At 44.1% G+C, this 17,620-nt stretch overlaps 1 protein-coding gene across 1 annotated transcript in view; it reads left to right on the top strand.

Annotated features, from left to right (window-relative positions):
• Nucleotides 1-17,620, top strand: part of pip4k2a (phosphatidylinositol-5-phosphate 4-kinase type 2 alpha) — a 229,170-nt gene that overhangs the window by 123,930 nt on the left and 87,620 nt on the right. The window contains exons 2-3 of the mRNA XM_033015537.1: nucleotides 924-1,021; nucleotides 10,550-10,646. Of these exons, the coding sequence (XP_032871428.1) occupies nucleotides 924-1,021; nucleotides 10,550-10,646 (195 nt within the window). The remainder of the gene's footprint in view (nucleotides 1-923; nucleotides 1,022-10,549; nucleotides 10,647-17,620) is intronic.

Here is a 17,620-nt window from a genome sequence, read left to right as displayed (position 1 = left end):
AGCTAGACTCGCCGTGATACTAACTACCACCAGTAACACATCCCAATCCCACAAACTCCACCAGTAACACATCCCACACCCACAAACTCCACCAGCAGGAACCCCAAGGGTAGCAGTTGCACTACCAGCAGGGTCCTGTCCTGTCCAAGTCTCACACCATTCTGATTTGTAGATATATCCATTCTTGCTGAGTTTAACCCCACACAACAACTAAGGCTGGGCAAGATTCAAGATTATTTATTTGTCATATGCACCTGATAGACAATTATATTCTTATTTGCTGCAGTTTTATACGCTCATTAAATTAAATGCAACAACAATAACAACAAGAAATAAATATCCCGTAAATGATCAGGTGTTCTCAGTAAACCATACCATGATAGTGATAGGGAATGACCATGACACACTGCCTTTCGTCAAGTCAGTTTACAATACCGTGTTTTGTTTTAGCTACTGGGCAAGATTAATACCTATTGAAATATTGAAAATACATTGAAGTTGTAAAAGTAATAATTATTAGCAGAAACAGTAGCAGGCTTGTGAGGAAAGATTCGAGAAAAGCAAACGTGAATGGAGATTAATTAGAAGCAAAAGTAAAATATGTTTTAAGATTCAAGCTTTTTTACTAACAAATAACAGACTTTGAAGTAAACGAAACTACAAAAGCATTCAGAGGCAAAAATAACAAAAGCAAGGTGAATGTGCTGAGTGAATTGTTCTTGTTTTGTCCTTGTGCTTCCACTCATTTTGGGTTGGATTCTCTGCGCTAATGTTAGAAATGCTGGAAATCCAAGAGTTAGATCCTCTGCATAACCGAAGGTCACTCTCATATTAAAAAAAACCAAACAATTTCTCATGACATAAGAAAAAACTTAATTATAGTTTAATTAGCATTTTAACAGTTGTTGCGTTTTTAATTTCAGATCAATGAACTGAGTCATGTTCAAATTCCGATTATGTTGATGCCCGATGACTTCAAAGCCTACAGCAAGATAAAAGTGGACAACCATCTTTTCAATAAGTAAGTTAATTACCTTGTAATCTAATAACTGTTTTAATTACATTTGAAGGCAATGGTTGCAAAGTATTTGAAAGGTACAATTATATAAATTCTTACATGGTATTGTTGCAATTTACAAAATGAGTCAGATAGTTCTTGCTCACAGAAAATAAATGTAGTAAATGCGGGAGATGTTCAGCAGATTGAGCAGCATTTGTGGATGGAGAAACTGTGTTAATGTTTCAGATCAGTGATCTTTCAGAGATTTTAATGGAAGGTCGTTGAAACTAAAATGTCTTCACTGTTTTTCTCTCCACCCCGCTGTGTACCTAACATTTTCTGATTTTATTTCTTTGCAACACAAGGTCATAAGGAATAGGAGTAGAATTAGGCCATTCTGCCCATCGATTATTAAAGATGTAATGCTGCACATTTGGAAAGCTGTGACAGGATCGGTCAAAGACAGTTTGGATTTATGAAGGGGAAATCATGCTTGACTAATCTTCTGGACATTTTTGAGGATGTAACAAGTAGAATGGATAAGGGAGAGCCAGTGCATGTGGTTTATCTGGACTTTCAAAAAGCCTTTGACAAGGTCCCACACAAGAGATTAGTGTGTTAGAGCGCATGGTATTGAGGGTAGGATATTGACGGATAGAGAACTGGTTGGCAGACAGGAAGCAAAGACACAATACACAATACAATTTATTTGTCACTTGAACCTCATAGAGGCTCAAATGAAATGTTGTTTCTGCAGTCATACACACAAGAAAAAAAGACCCAAGACACAACACAATTTACACAGACATCCATCACAGCATCTCCTCCTCGCTGTGATGGAAGGCAAAAAAACTTATCTCTCCCCTGCACTCCCCATTCCCCTCCCGATGTCAGAGTCAAAGCCCCCGGCGGGCGATGGCAATTGTCCCGCGGCCATTAACGCCGCGCCGGGTGATGCAAGGCCGCGCTCCGGGTCTTGTTGTTGGAGCCTCCGGCGGGCGCTAGCAAAGTCCCGCAGCCGTTGAAGCCACGCCGGGCGGTGATGTAAGGCCCCGCTCCAGGTACTCCTCGACCCCGCAACTCGGGCGGGTGAAGTCGCCGTTGCGGAACCCCCGAAAAGCGGTCTCCCAGCAGGGACCCGCGGGCTCCCGGTGTCACTGTCCACCGGACCTGCAGTTGGAGCCTCCGAATCTCCGAGGATCGGGTCGCAGCAGCGCTCCACCACAGCTCCACCTGCTCCAGACTCGGCCAGCTCCGCGATGGTGAGTAGCTCCGCAACTCCGCGACTGGAGCCCCAGGTCGTTCCTGCTGGAGGCCGCTCCACGTTGCAGCCCCAACGACAACGGAGACCCGACAGGGAAAAGGTCGGGTTCTCCGTGCAGGGGAAAGATTTTAAAAGTTTCCCCCCCACCCCCCGCCCCCCCCCCCCACACCACACACACACACACACACACACACACACACATACCCCATCAAAAAATAAAATAAAAACTACATTAAAACGGGACAAAAAATAACAAAAAGACAGACGGACTGCAGAGGCCGCTGCGACGTGAGTGGCGCCGCCCACGATACAGTGACTGATGTACAAGCACACTCAAGTCTCGTTGCACCCCTCCTTTTCCTAATCTGACACCATTCGGATCAGCCACCAAAGTGGATAACCTCACATTTATCCACATTATAGTGCATCTGAAATGTATCTGTCTACTCACCCAACCTATCCAAGTCATCCTGCAGTAGGAATTAACGGGTCTTTTTCAGAATGGCAAGACTCGGTGCTTGGAACACAGTTATTTACAGTATATATTGCCGACTTAGACGAGGGAACTAAATGTAACATCTCCAAGTTTGCAGATGACACAAAGCTGGGTGGCAGTGTGAGCTGCGAGGAGGATTCTGTGAGGCTGCAGGATGACTTGGATAGGTTGGGTGAGTAGACAGATACATTTCAGATGCACTATAATGTGGACAAATGTGAGGTTATCCACTTTGGTGGATGATCCGAATGGTGTCAGATTAGGAAAAGGAGGGGTGCAACGAGACTTGAGTGTGCTTGTACATCAGTCACTGTAAGTAAGCATTCAGATATAGCAGGCAGTGAAGAAAGCTAATGGCATGTTGACCTTCATTGTGAGAGGATTTGAGTTTAGGAGCAAGGAGGTCCTACTGCATTTGTACAGGGCCCTGGTGAGACTACACCTCGAGTATTGTGTGCAATTTTAGACAATAGACAATAGGTGCAGGAGTAGGCCATTTGGCCCTTCGAGCCAGCACCGCCATTCAATGTGATCATGGCTGATCATCCCCAATCAGTACACCGTTCCTGCATTCTCCCCATATCCCCTGACTCCGCTATTTTTAAGAGCCCTATCTAGCTCTCTCTTGAAAGCATCCAGAGAACCTACCTCCACCGCCCTTTGAGGCAGAGAATTCCACAGACTCACCACTCTCTGTGAGAAAAGGTGTTTCCTCGTCTCCGTTCTAAATGGCTTACTCATTATTCTTAAACTGTGGCCCCTGGTTCTGGACTCCCCCAACAATGGGAACATGTTTCCTGCCTCTAGCGTGTCCAAAACTGAACAATCTTTTATGTTTCAATGAGATACCCTCTCAACCTTCTAAACTCCAAAGTGTACAAGCCCAGCTGCTCCATTCTCTCAGCATTTGACAGTCCCGCCATCCCGGGAATTAACCTTGTAAACCTACGTTGCGCTCCCTCAATAGCAAGAATGTCCTTCCTCAAATTAGGGGACCAAAACTGCACACAATACTCCAGGTGTGGTCTCACTAGGGCTCTGTACAACTGCAGAAGGACCTATTTGCTCCAATATTTGATTCCTCTTGTTATAAAGGCCAACATGCCATTTGCTTCTTTCGCTGCCTGCTGAACCTGCATGCTTACTTTCATAGACTGATGTACAAGGACCCCCAGATCCCGTTGTGCTTCCCCTTTTCCAAACTTGATGCCATTTAGATAGTAATCTGCCTTCCTGTTTTTGCTACCAAAGTGGATAACCTCACATTATTCGCATTAAACTTCATCTGCCATGCATCTGCCCGCTCCCCCAACCTGTCCAAGTCACCCTGCATTCTCTTAGCATCCTCCTCACAGTTCACACTGCCACCCAGCTTTGTGTCATCTGCAAATTTGCTAATGTTACTTTGAATCCTTTCATCCAAATAATTGATGTATATAGTAAATAGCTGAGGTCCCAGCACCGAGCCTTGCGGTACCCCAATAGTCACTGCCTGCCATTCTGAAAGGTACCCGTTAATCCCTACTCTTTGTTTCCTGTCTGCCAACCTCTATCCATGTAAGCACTCTACCCCCAATACCATGTGCCCTAATTTTGCCCACTAATCTCCTATGTGGGACCTTATCAAATGTCTCTGAAAGTCCAGGTACACTACATCCACTGGCTCTCCCTTGTCCATTTTCCTAGTTACATCTTCAAAAAATTCCAGAAGATTAGTCAAGAATGATTTCCCCTTCGTAAATCCATGCTGACTCGGACCGATCCTGTTACTGCTATCCAAATGAGCGGCTATCTTATCTTTTGATGACTCCAGCATTTTCCTCACCACCGATGTCAGGCTAACTGGTCTATAATTCCCCGTTTTCTCTCTCCCGCCTTTCTTAAAAAGTGGGATATCATTAGCTACCCTCCAATCCACAGGAACTGATCCTGAGTCTATAGAACATTGGAAAATTATCACCAATGCATCCACGATTTCTAGAGCCACTTCCTTAGGTACCCTGGGATGCAGACCATCAGGCCCTGGGGATTTATCAGCCTTCAGTCCCATCAGTCTATCCAACACCATTTCCTGCCTAATGTGGATTTCATTCAGTTCCTCTGTCACCCCAGATCCTCTGGCCACTACTATATCAGGAAGATTGTTTGTGTCCTCCTTAGTGAAGACAGATCCAAAGTACCTGTTCAACTCATCTGCCATTTCCTTGTTCCCCATAATAAATTCACCTTTTTCGGTCTTCAAGGGTCCAACTTTGGTCTTAACTAATTTTTTACTCTTCACATACCTAAAGAAGCTTTTACTATCCTGCTTTATATTCTTGGCTAGCTTACCTTCGCACCTCATCTTTTCTCCCCGTATTGTCTTTTTGGTTATCTTCTGTTGTTCTTTAAACATTACCCAATCCTCTTGCTTCCCGCTCATCTTTGCTACGTTGTACTTCTTCGCTTTAATTTTTATACTGTCCCTGACGTCCCTTGTCAGCCATGGTCGTCCCTTTCTCCCCTTAGAATCTTTCTTCCTCCTAGGAATGAACTGATTCTGCACCTTCTGTATTATTCCTAGAAACACCTGCCATTGTTGTTCCACTGTCATCCCTGCTAGTGTATCTTTCCAGTCAACTTTGGCCAGCTCCTCCCTCATGGCCCCATAGTCCCCTTAATCAACTGCAACACTGACATCTCCGATCTACTCTTCTCCCTCTCCAATTGTAGATTAAACTTGACCATGTTATTGTCACTGCCTCCTAATGGCTCATTAACCTCGAGGTCCTTTATCAAATCCGGTTCATTACACAACACTAAATCCAGAATTGCCTTCTGCCTGGTAGGCTCCAATACAAGCTGTTCAAAGAATCCATCACGAAGGCATTCTACAAAGTCCCTTTCTTGGGGTCCCGTACCAACCTGATTTTCCCAGTCTACCTGCATGTTGAAATCTCCCATAACAACCACAGCATTACTTTTACTACATGCTAATTTTAACTTCTGATTCAACTTGCACCCGATGTCCAGGCTACTGTTTAGGGGCCTGTAGATTAATCCCATTAGGGTCTTTTTACCCTCACAATTCCTTAGTTCTATCCATACTGACTCCACATCTCCTGTTTCAATGTCACCCCTTGTAAGGGACTGAATTTCATTCCTCACCAACAGGGCAACCCCACCCCCTCTGCCCACCTGTCTGTCTTTTCGATAGGAGGTATACCCTTGAATATTCAGTTCCCAGCCCTGGCCCTCTTGCAGCCATGTCTCAGTAATTCCCACAAAATCATACTTGCCAATTTCTAACTGAGCTTCAAGCTTGTCCACTTTATTCCTTATACTTCGCGCATTCATATACAGCACTTTGACCTCCGTATTCACTGCCCCCCTCGCAATTGGCCCTAACCTTACTCTGTTGTCCATTCTCAAGCTTTCCTTCCCATTAATTTGAGAATCTTTTGTAATTTTTCCTGTAGCCACTTCCCCTTTAAATCCATCTTTATACTCCCAATTTGTCAATCCCTCCCCCCAACTATATAGTTTAAACCCACACGTGTAGCCCTAGCAAACCTTCCTACCAGAATTTCGGCCTCCTAATTTGAGGAAGGGCATTATTGCTATTGACAGAGTGCAGTGTAGGTTCACCAGGTTAATTCCTGGGATGGCGGGACTGATATATGATGAGAGAATGGATCAACTGGTCTTCTATTCAATGGAATTTAGAAGGATGAGAGGGAATCTTATAGAAACATAAAACTCTTAAAGGATTGGACAGACTAGATGCAGGAAAAATGTTTGCGATGTTGGGGGAGGCAGGGATCACAGTTTAAGAAAAAAGGGTCGGCTATTTAGGACTGAGATGCGGAAAAACCTTTTCACCCAGAGAGTTGTGAATCTGTGGAATTCTCTGTCACAGTAGAAAGTCGAGGCCAATTCACTGGATGTTTTCAAGAGAGAGATTTAGCTCTTGGGGCTAACAGAATCATGCGATATGAGAAAAAACATGAACGGGGTACTGATTTTAGATGATCAGCCATGATCATATTAAACGGAGGTGCTGGCTCGAAGACGAATAGCCTCCTCCTGCACCTATTTTTTTATGTTTCTAAGTCTACTCTGCCATTCGATCATGGCTGATCTTTCTCTCCCTCCTAACCCCATTCGGGACGACAGATGGCACAATGGGCTAAGTGTTCGGCTGGCGACCGGAAGGTGGCCGGTTCGAATCCCGCTTGGAGTGCATACTGTCGTTGTGTCCTTGGGCAAGACACTTCACCCACCTTTGCCTGTGTGTGAATGTGTGTGAGTGATTGGTGGTGGTCGGAGGGGCCGTAGGCGCAGAATGGCAGCCACGCTTCCGTCAGTCTGCCCCAGGGCAGCTGTGGCTACAGAAGTAGCTTACCACCACCGAGTGTGACTGAGGAGTGAATGAATAATGCGATGTAAAGCGCCTTGAGTATTAGAAAGGCGCTATATAAATCCCATCCATTATTATTATTATTATTATTCTCCTGCCTTCTCTCCATAACCTCTGACACCTGTACTAATCCTGAATCTATCTATCTATCTCTGCCTTAAAAATATCCACTGACTTGGCCTCCACAGCCTTCTGTGGCAAAGAATTCCACAGATTCTCCAGCCTCTAACTAAAAAAAATTATCCTCATCTCCTTCTTAAAAGAACGTCCTTGAATTCTGAGGCTATGCCCTCTAGGACCATGACTCTCCCACTAGTGGAAACATCCTCTCCACGTCCACTCTATCCAAGCCTGTCACTATTCTGTATGTACAGCAAGTGCTGACCCAGAGCCGACAAACGCTCATCGTGGTTTGATCTGCATCTGCATGATGTTTTTCAATCACTCAAAGGTGATCCCTCCATCTCTACTTGATTCTCACTTCTGAGAGTTTGCCAAGATTTCTAACTTGCTGAGGGCAAACACCAATATAGATGTTCAATTTACCATTGCTATATGGAGAGCATTCAATACCACGCAATTATTTTCTGTTTCAATTTAAATTTGTAATCAATTATATCCAAATTGATTTGATCTCTTGAAAGATTTTTAATATTGAGGTGTTGAGCAATCATGCGGCAGTACAGTTCAAGAGAGTTTGGCGCAGGAGATTATAGGTGGATCTTGAAGCGGATGGAAAATTGACGGGGGCCAAAACTGATGAAAGCTGGAGAGGCGAAATAAATCCTGGATTGTTTGACAGCAGTACAGTGTTAATGCTGATTTTCAGAAAATTGCAAGACTCAGCATCAAGGACTACCAGAAAAGATAGAAATCCTAGCCTTGAGAATTTAGTGTGAATAGTTTTTTGTCAAATTAATTAATAATTAATAAGCTTTGGGAATTAATAAGCTTTGGCTTCTTCCTGCTCCTTTTCGGACACATACGATTTCATTTATTTATAGATATTGTTTATGACACTTTATAAATATTCTTGTTTTGTTTTTTGTATGCTGTTTCACACTTGCTTTTTATTCTTTTATTCTGTTCGAAATAAAGAATCAAATTAAATTTTTTTTTTTTAATTCACTGGCACATGCAACCTCTCAATGACACAGCTGTATTATATGAAAACCTTCATGTGCGCGAGCCACTTTAAACATTATATGATAAATTCCTCCATCCCAATAACTAACCATCTTTTGTAAATCCACCATGAATCTTTCTCCAAATGGTAGTACTGACATCACTAAATTATTATGCTTGCAGTGGAGAAAAACCTTTCACCCAAGCATACACTAGATTTAATTTTGCCCATTGTTTTGCACTTCAATGTTATATGATTCATAATCAAAATATGAAATTGAAAGGACATTTCAATGCAAATAACCTGTTATAAATAATTCTGTGTACCCTGTCCTAATTATGCATCAATATTCAAGAAGGTGAGACAAGTCCAATTAGGGTGAATGCAGAGGGGACCCATTGTTGTTTACTACCTTGAAGCTCATTATGGGGTCCTCGTGAGTCAGCTCCCCTCAAAGACCAGAGGAGCTCTCATGTGTAGGTTACCTACAGAAATGTGTCCACATCTTGCATCTGCTTCATGACAGCATGTAAGCAATGATCCTAACCACCGATTGATTACACGATAGATGTAAACTTAGTGCCGACTGGTTTCAAGCAGGTCTCCATCATAAGAACACAACAAAAGCACAGACACAAAAACAAGAACATGACACCGACTCCCAAATCCTGTCCTGTCATTAAATATGTTCATGGCTGATCTATACAGACCTCGTCTCTTCTCTGCCAGTTCTCAATAACCCTCAGCTCCTTGACCTTTCACATATTTGTCAACCACGGCCTTAAATGTGTCTAATAATCTTGCCTCCACCACCCTTGAGAATGCCAGGGATTCACTGGGCTCTGAGAAAATACATACCTCCGTTTTAAATGATTGGGCCCTTGTTTTTCCAGTTATGCCCCCTATTTATGACTCTCCAACTAGTGAAAACATCTCAATCTTTACCCTGTCAAACTGCCATGGGATCGTACACATTTGAATAAAATCACCCCTCCTAATCGCTAAGGATTATAAACCAAATTTTCCAGCTTATCTGACAGGACAGCTCTTATCCCAGGAATTAGCCCAGTGAATCTCCTTCAGACTGCCTCCAATGCCTCTGTATCACTTTATAGCCATATAACCATATAACAATTACAGCACGGAAACAGGCCATCTCGGCCCTTCAAGTCCGTGCCGAACACTTATTCTCCCCTAGTCCCATCTACCTGCACTCAGACCATAACCCTCCATTCCTTTCCCGTCCATATACCTATCCAATTTATTTTTAAATGATAAAATCGAACCTGCCTCCACTACTTCCAATGCAAGCTCATTCCACACAGCTACCACCCATTGGGTAAAGAAGTTCCCCCTCATATTACCCCTAAACTTCTGTCCCTTAATTCTCAAGTCATGTCCCCTTGTTTGAATCTTCCCTACTCTCAATGGGAAAAGCTTATCCACGTCAACTCTGTCTATCCCTCTCATCATTTTAAAGACCTCTATCAAGTCCCCCCTAATATTCTGCACTCCAAAGAATAAAGACCTAACTTGTTCAACCTTTCTCTGTAACTTAGTTGCTGAAACCCAGGCAACATTCTAGTAAATCTCCTCTGTACTCTCTCTATTTTGTTGACATCCTTCCTATAATTAGGCGACCAAAATTGTACACCATACTCCAGAATTGGCCTCACCAATGCCTTGTACAATTTTAACATTACATCCCAACTTCTATACTCAATGCTCTGATTTATAAAGGCCAGCACACCAAAAGCTTTCTTTACCACCCTATCCACATGAGATTCCACCTTCAGGGAACTATGCACAGTTATTCCCAGATCCCTCTGTTCAACTGCATTCCTCAATTCGCTACCATTTACCATGTACGTCCTATTTTGATTTGTTCTGCCAAGATGTTGCACCTCACACTTATCAGCATTAAACCCCAAGGGATCCAAGACAATGCACAGGATTTCAGATGTGGCCTCATCAACGCCTTGTACAGCTGTAACAAAACATCCGTATTTTCTAGAGATACAGCATAGAAACGGGGCCCTAGAGCCCACGAAGTCCGAACCGACCAACAATTATCCATACACTCATTCTAGCCCCACACACTGAGGACAATTTACAGAATTAAACTCCAAATCTGCACATCTTTTGAATGTGGAAGGGAAACCAATTAAAAGTTATTTTTTAATTTTCTTCCCATGTGATGGTTGAAATGATTTAACTTGTAGATGTAGAATGGAAACTAAGAGGTTTTATTTTTTATTTAACAGGGAGAATATGCCCAGTCACTTCAAGTTTAAAGAATACTGCCCGATGGTCTTCCGAAATTTGAGAGAGAGGTTTACAATTGATGATCAGGATTTCCAGGTTGGTCTTCTAATAATTTAAAAACTTTTGACAGGGTTGCCATTAAATGACTTAGAGAGGGTTGGGGATAAAATAGATTTTCAAATGTTCACTTGTGAATTTTTTTTTTTTAAACACAATGCTTAATGAAGGGGAACTTCAGTCCCAAGGCATATGCAAGTTGGATGGTGTGGGAACTATTCTTAAGGTTAAAATTGATCTTTGGTATTGAGAACCCTATTGATTAATCACATTGACTGAAGCAGTATTGATTGGATTTGCCGGCCATTCAATTTGTTTTAATTTAGCAATTAATTTCACACCACATGCAAGTGAGGGAAAATACTGCGGCTATATTTAATGACGGTATTAATAAAATATTAAAATTATTCAATTCATTGAATGTCACACAGATAACATGATTAATTCAGGTTGAACCTAACTAACTTAAATTTCAAAAAAATTTTGGCTTCCAAGGGGCAATGAAAATTGCATGTTTACAATATAAATAAAAATGTTATTTTCCTATGTGCCAAGTTTCAACTGCTTTCCCAAGCTGTGAGCAGTATGGTTTTCTTTGTAAGTGTTGTCATGGTCAGCTGAAACGCACTTGGATATTGTATAACTTGCAGTGTGTTTGCTCTAATGCTATATTATGCACAGTTACCTTGGTGTTCATGACACTCTTAGATGAATATTTTTTTAATTCAATTACTGTGTAAACACCAGAGAGCATTTTCCAAGGTACTGCACTCAGTCGACTAATGGGTTCTAACTAATGTCCTTTCTCTGACTCATGCTCTCTTGCAGCATTGGCTTTAATGGTAACACACATTTCCAGAATTGACCTCACTGTTCTTCATTCAGAGAGACTGATTTCGGGTCATGTTGGAGCTTCGAATATTTATTCTTTGGCTATGTATTTATTTTTACCTACTATATTTCCAATAGTTTTTTTTCCCATTTTGAAGATTCTATATACATGATCTTCCATCTATGTCGACTGCTTTAGAGCAGTGATTCCCAACCTGGGGCCATGGCAATTTTCAGGGGGGCTACAGAAAAATGTTGGGATTTAGGGGGCCACAGGTTCAATGAATTTTGAACTACCACCCTGTTGCCTCCTAAATTTCAGTTCTAATAAATTTAAATCTATGCAGTTGAAATATTTTTGATGTTTATGGAATAGAAGAAAAGAGAATATATGTGCAATTAATAGACACTGATATTTTTATGGAAGGTATTATAATATTGAAGTACTTTTTTTCCGCTAATAATGTCAGGGGGGGGCCACAGAAAAATTAAAAGATCCCAAGGGGGCCATGAGCTAAAAAAGGTTGGGAACCACTGCTTTAGAGTCTCGTGTATACGGCACAATTGCACTTTGAAAACATGCAAACTAAAATAGTATTGCAAAGTGCTGAAAAATAAATGGTAATGACTCATAATTCAAAGGATTTGTGATAATCATGGTAAGGAATTGTCATGCATTCTTTCTGGCTCTAGGGTATTAGTAGTTGTAAAATTATGTAATTAGTTATTCAACCCTTTGCAATTCTTCTTGTTAACATTAACCTGTGCACTGGGGTGGAAGATTGCAACCTTCACGTGGTCCGCCCTGTTTCGACTAATGCAATCAACTTGACGTGCACAAACAGAAGATCAAATAGAACAAGTTGTCCTACAACTTTAAGCTGTGCACGCCACACGAAAGAAGAAGACCTGTGCACTTTGAGAACTATTCTAAGTCCTTTCATGTTCAGGGCAAAATATTAAACATTGTGTGATAAGTTTTCCACTTTATCTTAATGATTATTTCTAGGTTATTATAGACAATAGGCAATAGGTGCAGGAGTAGGCCACTCGGCCCTTCGAGCCAGCACCGCCATTCACTGTGGTCATGGCTAATCATCCACAATCAGTACCACATATCTGGACTACACTTCTTCCCACCCTGCCCCCTGTAAAGACTCCATCCCCACTCCCAATTCCTCCGCCTACGCTGCATCTGCTCCCAGGATGAGGCGTTCCACACCAGGGCATCTGAAATGTCCTCATTCTTCAGGGAACGGGGTTTCCCCTCCTCCACCATAGATGAGGCTCGCACCAGGGTCTCTTCCATACCCCGCAACACTGCTCTCTCTCCCCATCCCCGCACTCGCAACAAGGGCAGAGTCCCCCTAGTCCTCACCTTTCACCCCACCAGCCGTCACATACAACAAATAATCCTTCGCCATTTCCGCCACCTCCAACGTGACCCCACCACTCGCCACATCTTCCCATCTCCCCCAATGTCTGCCTTCCGCAAAGACTGCTCCCTCCGCAACTCCCTTGTCAATTCTTCCCTTCCCTCCCATACCACCCCCTCCCCGGGCACTTTCCGTTGCAACCGCAAGAAATGCAACACCTGTCCCTTTACCTCCCCCCTCGACTCCATTCAAGGACCCAAGCAGTCGTTCCAGGTGCGACAAAGGTTCACCTGCATCTCCTCCAACCTCATCTACTGCATCCGCTGCACTAGATGTCAGCTGATCTACATCGGTGAGACTAAGCGGAGGTTGGGCGATCGTTTCGCCGAACACCTCCGCTCGGTCCGCAAGAACCTACCTGAACTCCCGGTGGCTCAGCACTTCAACTCCCCCTCCCATTCCCAATCCGACCTCTCTGTCCTGGGTCTCCTCCATTGCCAGAGTGAGCAACACCGGAACTTGGAGGAACAGCACCTCATATTCCGCTTGGCGGCCTGCATCCGGCGGGCATGAAACTTGAATTCTCCCAATTTTGTTAGCCCTTGCTGTCTCCTCCCCTTCCTTAGCCCTCGAGCTGTCTCCTCCCATCCCCCAGCCTTCGGGCTCCTCCTTCTCCTTTTTCCTTCCTTCTCCCCGCCACCCCCTATCAATCTGAAGAAGGGTTTCGGCCCGAAACGTTACCTATTTCCTTCGCTCCATAGATGCTGCTGCACCCACTGAGTTTCTCCAGCATTTTTGTGTACCCACATTCCTGCCTTCTCCTCATATCCCTTGACTCCGCTATCTTTAAGAGCTCTATCTAACTCTCTCTTGAAAGCATCCAGAAAATTGGCCTCCACTACCTTCTGAGGCAGAAAATTCCACAGATTCACAACTCTCTGGGTGAAAAAGGTTTTCCTCATCTCCGTTCTAAATGGCTTACCCCTTATTCTTAAACTGGCCCCTGGTTCTGGACTCCCCCAACATTGCATGTTCTCCCTGTGTCCATCTGGGTCCTCCGGGAGCTCCGATTTCCTCCCACATCCCAAAGACATGCAGGTTTGTAGGTTACTTAGCCTCTGCAAATTGCCCCGAGTTTATTGGGGTTGGGTGCGAAGGTGTGTGGGTGAAAATAATAGAACTAGTGTGAATGGGTCGGCACGGACTCGGTGGACCGAAGGGTCTGTTTCCTTGATCAGTCGATCAAATGCAGATAATAATAATAATAATAATAATAATTAATTTTATTTTCGAGCGCCTTTCAAATCTCAAGGTCACCTTACAAAGATTAACAGAACAGAAAAAAACATATAGTCGGAGAAAAATAAATAATAAGGACATCATCAATACACAAATTAAAAATAGAAATCGCTCCAAAGACACAAAATCAAAAAATCAAAAAAACACAATGTGAAGAGAGAGCAGCGGCAGCTAAAGCGCGCCAGCGTCCACTCTCTCTTCCGACAGCCATCTTGGACACAGACTAACAAAGAAACTTACACACACAAAAATCATCCCCGCACAATGGTTACCACTGTGGGGGAAGGCACAAAGTCCAGTCACCAACCCCAGTTCACCCAAAGTCAGGCCTATTAAGGCCACCGCTGTTGCCTCTACGGAGGCCCGATGTTCCTGGCCGTTCTGGCCGGGTGGTGTTGCCCCGGCGTCGGGAGAGTCCTCTCAGCGGCTGGGCCACCTGGAACGGCCGCTTCCTAGCAGGGGATTGTCGGCTTCCGAAGCCGACAAGGAAGCACCGAGTTGGAGCTCCCAGGCTCCCGATGTTAATGTCGGCGCCGCCCGCTCCGCTCCGCAGCCCGGAGGTGTTGATCCCGGCGGTCCAGCTCACCAGAGCTCCAGCGCGTCAATCCAGCGCGGCGACCCAGGCAAGGCATCGCCCGCTCCGCTCCGCGATAGTGCTCCAGCGCTGTGCCGCCACCGAAGCCGAGGTGCTGGGCGGTCCCCGCCAGGAAACGGCGCTCCACGCCCGCTGGTAGGCCACGAGGACGGGTCGACGGGGCAGCCCGGAGAAAAAGCTGCCTCACTGACCAGGTAGGGACCTAGAAGTAAGGTTACCTCCTTCCCCCCACATTAAGAAGTCAATTTCTCCGAACAAACGACGAACAGGACTAACTAAAAACTGGAAAAAAAATGAATTAAACGGACGGCTGCTGGTTAGCAGTCGTTCCCCAAGATGGCTCCTCCAGATGGTGAGGCATAATGGAATGAGCTACCAGAGGAAGTGAAAGTGGTGGGTATGGTTATGGCATTTAATAGACACTTGGGCATGTATATGGATAGGAATGTTTGGGAGGAATATGGGCCAGGTGCAGGCACATGGGAGCAGCTTGGTTCAACAACAGTCGGCATAGATGAGTTGGACTGAAAGGTCTGTTTTGTTTTACAGCTGTATGACTCTACATCATGTAGAGAAATCTACTAAAATTCCACAGTGGATTTTAAAATGAAAGGAAATCTGTCAAGGAAACGATGTTGAATTACATTACAAAATGCAGAGCTTGACTGCTGCATGATTTATACGCACATTCAGAAAGTATTCGGACCCCTTTTTCCACATTTTGTCACGTTACAGACTTAATCTAAAATTGATTAAATGCATTTTTTATCATCAATCTACACACAATACCCCATAATAAAAAAGCGAAAACATGTGTTCAGAAATTTTTGCAAATCATTGAAATATTACATTTGCATAAGTATTCAGACCCTTTACTCAGTACTTTGTTGAGGCACCTTTGGCAGCGATTACAGCCTCAAGTCTTCTTGGGTATGACGTTACAAGCTTGGCACACCTGTATTTGGGTAATTTCCCCCATTCTTCTCTGCAGATCCTCTCCAGCTCTGTCAGGTTGAGAGGGGAGCATTGATGCACAGCTACTTTCAGGTCCCTCCAGAGATGTTAGATCGGGTTCAAGTCCAGGCTCTGGCTTGGCCATTCAAGGACATTCACAGACTTGTCACTTGTCACTCCTGCGTTGTTTTGGCTGTGTGCTTAGGGTCGTTGTCCTGCTGGAAGGTGAACCTCCACCCGGTCTGAGGTCCAGAACGCTCTGGAGCAGGTTTTCATCAAGGATCTTTCTGTACTTTGCTCCGTTCATCTTTCCCTCGATCCTGACTAGTCTCCTAGTTACTGCTGCTGAAAAACATCCCCACAGCATGATGCTGCCACCACCATGCTTCACCGTTGGTATGGTATTGACCAGGTGATGAGCGGTGCCTGGTCCAGATGTGACTCTTAGCATTCAGGCCAAAGAGTTCAATCTTGGTTTCATCTTGTTTCTTGTTTCTCGTGCCTTTTGGCAAACTCCAAGTGGGCTTCCGTCTGGCCACTCTACCATAAAGGCCTGATTTGCGGAGTGCTGCAGATATAGTGGTCCTTCTGGAAGGTTCTCCCATCTCCACAGAGGAACTCTGGAGCTCTGTCAGAGTGACCATCGGGTTCTTGGTCACCTCCCTGACCAAGGCCCTTCTCCCCCGATTGCTCAGTTTGGCCGGGCGGCCAGCTCTATGAAGAGTCCTGGTGGTTCCAAAGTTCTTCCATTTAAGAATGACGGAGGCCACTGTGCTCTATAAGGGACCTGCAATGCTGCAGAAATTGTTTTATATCCTTCCCCAGATCTGTGTCTCGACACAATCCTGTCTCTGAGGTCTACGGACAATTCCTTCGTCTTCATGGCTTGGTTTTTGCTCTGACGTGCACTGTCAACTGTGGGACCTTATATAGACAGGTGTGTGTCTTTAAAAAATCATGTCCAATCAATTTAATTTACCACTGGTGGACTCCAAACAAGTTGTAGAAACATCTCAAGGATAATCAATGGAAACAAGATGAACCTAAGCTCAATTTTGAGTGTCATAGCAAAGGGTCTGAATACTTATGTAAGTTATTTTAGTTATTTCTTTTTAATTTGTCAAAAACTCTAAATACCTGTTTTTGCATCTTCATTCTGGGGTATTGTGTGTAGATTGATGAAAAAAAAGAATTTAATCCATTTTAAAATAAGGCTGTAACGTAACAAAATGTGAAGAAAAGTGAAGGGGTCTGAATACTTTCTGAATGCACTGTACCTCTTTGTCCATCAGCGCCTTAGTTCAAATCTTTTGCAAGTTGCAAGTTGCCCCATCTCCTGTGATCTGGCTCTGGTGTGGCGGAGGTTGGGGTGGGAAGCAGGCCAGCTACGGTACTGGAAGGAGGCCAGCGGATGGTTGTGGTGTGGGCGGGGGATGGGGGCAAGCAGGTTAGCCGTGGGGTGGGGGGAGGAAAGAGGGACAGCCATTGGGATGAAGGTGGTGGAAGGTGCCATGTTGGGAGTTAGTGGGGGGGGTTAGTAAAGGGGGGCGGTTGTGGTGGGGGACTCAGAATGTGCTGCAACAGGATTTTTTGATCTTCGGATGTTCTTTTAGGAAGGAGATGAGAAATTTCTGGATCCCTGGACCATGTGTTTTTATGGTTAAGTGCAAAACTCATTGTCCTCCCTTTATGATAGAAACTTCTCTACCCTATCTCTCTGTTGGTTGAAGGGATAAGTTGCAGAATGAGAGAGAGCAAGACAATATGTAACCATAAATATCCGAGCACCCTGTCGTTTCGCTGTACATTTTCTTAGAAATTACATAGGATATCAAATAGACCAGGAATAAGTAATTAAAGCTGAGAATAATCTTGACGCAATGAAGACTCCACAACTATACTGTTGGCGCAGTGGTAGAGTTGCTGCCTTACAGCACCAGAGACACTGGTTCGGTGCT

This window comes from Amblyraja radiata, chromosome 2, assembly GCF_010909765.2.
Source record: "Amblyraja radiata isolate CabotCenter1 chromosome 2, sAmbRad1.1.pri, whole genome shotgun sequence".
Lineage (NCBI taxonomy): Eukaryota > Metazoa > Chordata > Chondrichthyes > Rajiformes > Rajidae > Amblyraja > Amblyraja radiata.
The sequence above is the reverse complement of the archived record's forward strand: the minus strand, read 5'-3'. Positions and strand labels throughout refer to the sequence as shown.